We start from the raw sequence: 4,940 nt of genomic DNA on the forward strand, positions 1-4,940 counted from the left end.
AGTTTCAAGTGCAGTCGCGAAAACCATCATGATGAAACTGGCTCTCATGAGGACCGCCACAGGAAAGGAAGACCCAGAGTTACCTCTGCTGCAGAGGATAAGTTCACTAGAGTTAACTGCACCTCAGATTGCAGCCCAAATAAATGCTTCACAGAGTTCAAGTAACAGACACATCTCAACATCAACTGTTCAGAGGAGACTGAGTGAATCAGGCCTTCATGGTTGAATTGCCTGCAAAGAAACCACTACTAAAGGACACCGATAAGAAGAATTGACTTGCTTGGGCCAAGAAAGAAGAGTAATGGACATTAGACCGGTGGAGATCTGTCCTTTGGTCTGATGAGTCCAGATTTGAGATCTTTGGTTCCAACCTCCGTGTCTTTGTGAGACGCAGAGTAGGTGAAAGGATGATCTCTGCATGTGTGGTTCCCACCGTGAAGCATGGAGGAGGAGGTGTGGGGGTGCTTTGGGAAAGGGGGATACAACTGAATGTATTCAACTGAAATGCTGGTGACACTGTGATTTATTTAGAATTCAAGGCACACTTAACCAGCATTCTGCAGCGATACGCCATCCCATCTGGTTTGCTTTTAGTGGGACTATCATTTCTTTTTCAACAGGACAATGACCCAACACACTTACAGGCTGTGTAAGAGCTATTTGACCAAGAAGGAGAGTGATGGAGTGCTGCATCAGATAACCTGGGCTCCACAATCCCCTGACCTCAACCCAATTCAGATGGTTTGGGATGAGTTGGATCGCAGAATGACGGAAAAGCAGCCAACAAGTCGTCAGCATATGTGGGAACTCCTTCAAGACTGTTGGAAAAGCATTCCAGGTGAAGCTGGTTGAGAGAATGCCAAGCGTGTGCAAAGCTGTCATCAAGGCTACTTTGAAGAATCTCAAATATAAAATATATTTTAATTTGTTTAACACTTTCTTGGTTACTACATGATTCCATGTGTTGTTTCATAGTTGACGTCTTCGCTATTATTCTACAATGTAGAAAATAGTAAAACAAACATAATTGAATGAATAGGTGTGTGTCCAGACTTTAGAAAGATCAGGAAATATTGTCGTTTTTTTGGACATATTTAACATAACTACCTCCATACTTCCATTTATTAATTTGTTTACCGGCACCGGGTGACCTTCATAGGAGTCCTATGACACTTGTGGGTCGTAGAGCTAAACGGAGAAGCCCAAACGGTTCTCTGATTGTCGGGACGTCTCATGTTCTGTCAGACACTGCGGTAGCTCCGTCACCTTCCACCGTGGATGCGGAATGCCGCCAGGAGGATGCGGTGCATTGAGCAACAACAACAAAAACACATCTCTATCATAAACTGACACGTTTTAATGGTGATTTTTGTATTGTGTTACTGAGATTGACGCACTAAACTCAATAAACTCTTAAGGATTAACATTACTACATGTCATCTGCATGTAAACGAGCGAATTGACTTTAATAAAACGGGCAGCATTCCCTCCAAATTGCGTTCGACAAGAGCACAACATTTCTACCAAGGCGGAGACGGACTGCGACGCGCGTCTACAGCGGCGGAGACAGACTGCGACGCGCGTTTACAGCAGCGGACACATCAATTCAGGGTACAAGCCTAATGGTTACCAATGACAACCACTGAATGTCCTTACACTTCCGGTTTGTTTCTGTGACAGAACTCTTTCCATTCATCAAATGGCCGGTGGACAAACATGCGCGGCCGACAGGAGCGTCTTTAGGGAAGTGATAGTTTGACAATCAGCTGAAAACATGACCGGTTTACACCATAATTTAAAGGGAATACATTTTAAAAGTGATATGACTCATCTTTAATCGGTCTATTAGACCCAGAGGACATTCTACATTTAATAGGGATTATTTCATAGTTTTGATGTCTTCGCTATTATTCTACAACGTAGAAAATAGTAAAAATTAAAACCCTGGAATGAGTAGTTGTGTCCAACCTTTTGACTGGTCCTGTATATTGGCCATCCTTGAGTTTCCCTGAACTCTGTTCGTTATACTGTACGTGCTATGTGTCATTTTATTCAACCTTTCAGTCGTGTTTTAGGGGTAAATCAACTTTTTCCCATCTCAATTCAGATCAAATGAATTTTCAAAATCAAAACGGCTCTTTTTAAATCAAAATTCATAATTACACAGAATTCAGAACAGAACATTTTGCCCACACAATATTACATTAATCACTTTTACACTTCTTTTAAAGGCCCAAGGCAGTCAAAAACATTCCGTTGTTTGATATATTTCTACGCTATGATGTTGGACTAATACTGTGAAATTGATAATGCCGTTTTTAGTGTCAAAGCTGTTTTGAAAAGACCGCCTGAGATTTCAGCCTGTTTTGGTGGGATGGAGTTTTGGCCTGCCTGGTGACATCACCAGGCGGTTAATTAGTTAATAGACCAATAAGAGAGTTCGAAATCTCTCTGCCAATGACAGCTCGTTTCCACCTCACCACTCAGACTCACTCGGACAGTCCTAGCAAAATTGCTTGCTTGAGAAATTACTCTTTGCTAAGAAGCTATTTTTGTTTGTTTTCAATTAAAATTGGTCAAAAAGAATCACAGAAATGTACTAATTTGTTAGTCAGAAATGATTTGATATTAAGATAAAAAAAAGTGCTGCTGCATTGGACCTTTAAAAGCTCTAGTCCCTCGGCCGCTAGAGGGCGCTGTTACACCGCTAGTGTTACAAGGAGCAGCTGGCACCACAGACGAGGCTTTCTGGAGGTCAGTTATATTCAGCATTATCTGTTCACTTTTATATCAACAAACACAAAACCTCTTAGATTGTAATATAATATGTAATATGACTGTCAATACAGACAGTGACATGTCATGTCTAGGCTTCACCTAGAGACACTGTACAAGATGGTTCAGAACACCTCTGTTCCAGAACACCTCTGTTCCAGAACAACTCTGTTCCAGAACACCTCTGTTCCAGAACAACTCTGTTCCAGAACACCTCTGTTCCAAAACACCACCAACAGAAGAACGCTTTACTTGTCTTTTTTTTTCAGACCTGAAACAACAAATACCACACACACACACTGGGCAGTGAGGTTTGCTAGTGAGTGTGTGTGGGTGTGTTGTCACCATGGTAACAATGAGCAGGGTTGTATTCCTCAGAGCAGATTTAGAGAGACCCAGACCCAGGGTATATACAGTCATAAAGAGCCATCATGTCTAGTTGATCTCTGGGTAGCTGACTGACTGATGCTCTGTGAGAGAAGACAACTAGCAGGGCAGTTTGGCAGCTTCCAGAATGGAAAAAAACAGCTTCTAGAAAAGAAACATAAAAAGATTCTAGAACGTAAAAACATCTTCTAGAATGTAAACTAACATCTTCTAGAATGTAAACAAACAGCTTCTAGAATGTAAACAAACATCTTCTAGAATGTAAACAAACAGCTTCTAGAATGTAAACAAACAGCTTCTAGAACGTAAACAAACAACTTCTAGAACGTAAACAAACAGCTTCTAGAAAATAAATATAAAAAGATTCTAGAACGTAAACAAACAGCTTCTAGAATGTAAATAAACAGCTTCTAAATGTAAACAAACCACTTCTAGAAAGTAAACATAAACAAGCCATTATGTTCTGTGATGTTTGCACACATTAGTTAGGGCACATCTGAAACCACTATTACCCTACAAAGTGCACTGGTGGTAAAGGCTCGGCTGGCCATCAGTAGTGCACTACATAGGGAATAGTGTATGCCTGGTCGGCAGAGTGGCTACTGGGTGGAGGGAGATATTGCACTCGGTCACGTTAACATCATAGTGGTGAAAGTTACTATCTCCAGTCACTGTCAGACACACAGGACAGTTTGGCACTTAGTCTTACAGAACATGCAGATAACACCTAACCCAGGAACATCCCCTTAAAAACATTACCATGGAGGTACTGTACATGTAACTAGGTCCCCTCCAGCACTATGTTCTCTAGTGGATAGGACCTGGTATGTGGGGACAGGGAGGGACTAGTAGGACAGGGAGGGACTAGTAGGACAGGGAGGTGGGGACAGGGAGGGACTAGTAGGACAGGGAGGTGGGAACAGGGAGCGACTAGGGGGACAGGGAGGGACAGGGAGGGACTAGAGGGACAGGGAGGTGGGGACAGGAAGGGACTAGTAGGACAGGGAGGGACTAGGGGGACAGGGAGGTGGGGACAGGGAGGGACTTGTAGGACAGGGGGGTGCTAGTATATGGGGACCTGGTATGTGGGAGCGGGGGCTTCCAGCCCCTCTGTGAACGGGGGGCTCTGGTAGTTGTCGCTGGGCTCGATGGCGCCCCCGGTGGTGGGGGGGTATGGTGTTACCGGGGCGACTCCGTCCAGATGGTCGGTGGTGAAGAGGGTCATGTCTGTTCCCAGGAGATATTTCTGGACTGCACGCACCGTCAGACCAGCCTGGAGGGAGAAGAAGAACAAGGAGGGAAGAAGAATGAGGAGGAGAAGGAAGAATGAAGAGGAGGAGAAGGAAGAATGAAGAGGAGGAGGAGAAGGAAGTGTGTGTGTGTGTGTGTACCCAGGTGAGGATGGAGAAGAATGAGAAGGCGATAGAGGCCCTGGCTGCGTCGGCCCCCTGGTTGAGTGGCAGGTCCTTAGGGGCGGTCCTAGACCACTGATTGGCCAGGAAACAGAAACTCACAAACCACAGGAACGTCCAGAAACCTGAAAACCACCAATCACAGCACACAGTCAGAGGACAGCCAACCAATCACAGCATACACAGGTTGCCATTTTCTCCAACCCCCATTGAACTAAAGAGTGTCTGTGTGTTTCTCCCACCTGAAAGGCCGACCTCCAGCATCACAGCCTTCTTCCTGTCCTTAATAGAGCTGATCTGTTGGAACTTGACATCCAGCAGGAAGAAGAAGGAACACAGCAACAAGCCCACCAGACCACAGAACAC

The 4,940-nt window shown here is 44.4% G+C and overlaps 1 protein-coding gene across 1 annotated transcript in view; it reads right to left on the reverse strand.

Annotated features, from left to right (window-relative positions):
* Positions 1-4,198: 4,198 nt before the first annotated feature.
* Positions 4,199-4,940, reverse strand: part of LOC129832439 (synaptogyrin-3-like) — a 2,151-nt gene continuing 1,409 nt past the window's right edge. The window contains exons 2-4 of the mRNA XM_055896511.1: positions 4,817-4,940; positions 4,554-4,699; positions 4,199-4,435 (exon numbers count right to left, since the gene is read on the reverse strand). The exon at positions 4,817-4,940 is cut by the window's right edge and continues 111 nt beyond it. Of these exons, the coding sequence (XP_055752486.1) occupies positions 4,226-4,435; positions 4,554-4,699; positions 4,817-4,940 (480 nt within the window). The 3' untranslated portion in view covers positions 4,199-4,225. The remainder of the gene's footprint in view (positions 4,436-4,553; positions 4,700-4,816) is intronic.

This window comes from Salvelinus fontinalis, chromosome 2 (genome assembly GCF_029448725.1).
Source record: "Salvelinus fontinalis isolate EN_2023a chromosome 2, ASM2944872v1, whole genome shotgun sequence".
Taxonomy (NCBI): Eukaryota; Metazoa; Chordata; class Actinopteri; order Salmoniformes; family Salmonidae; genus Salvelinus; species Salvelinus fontinalis.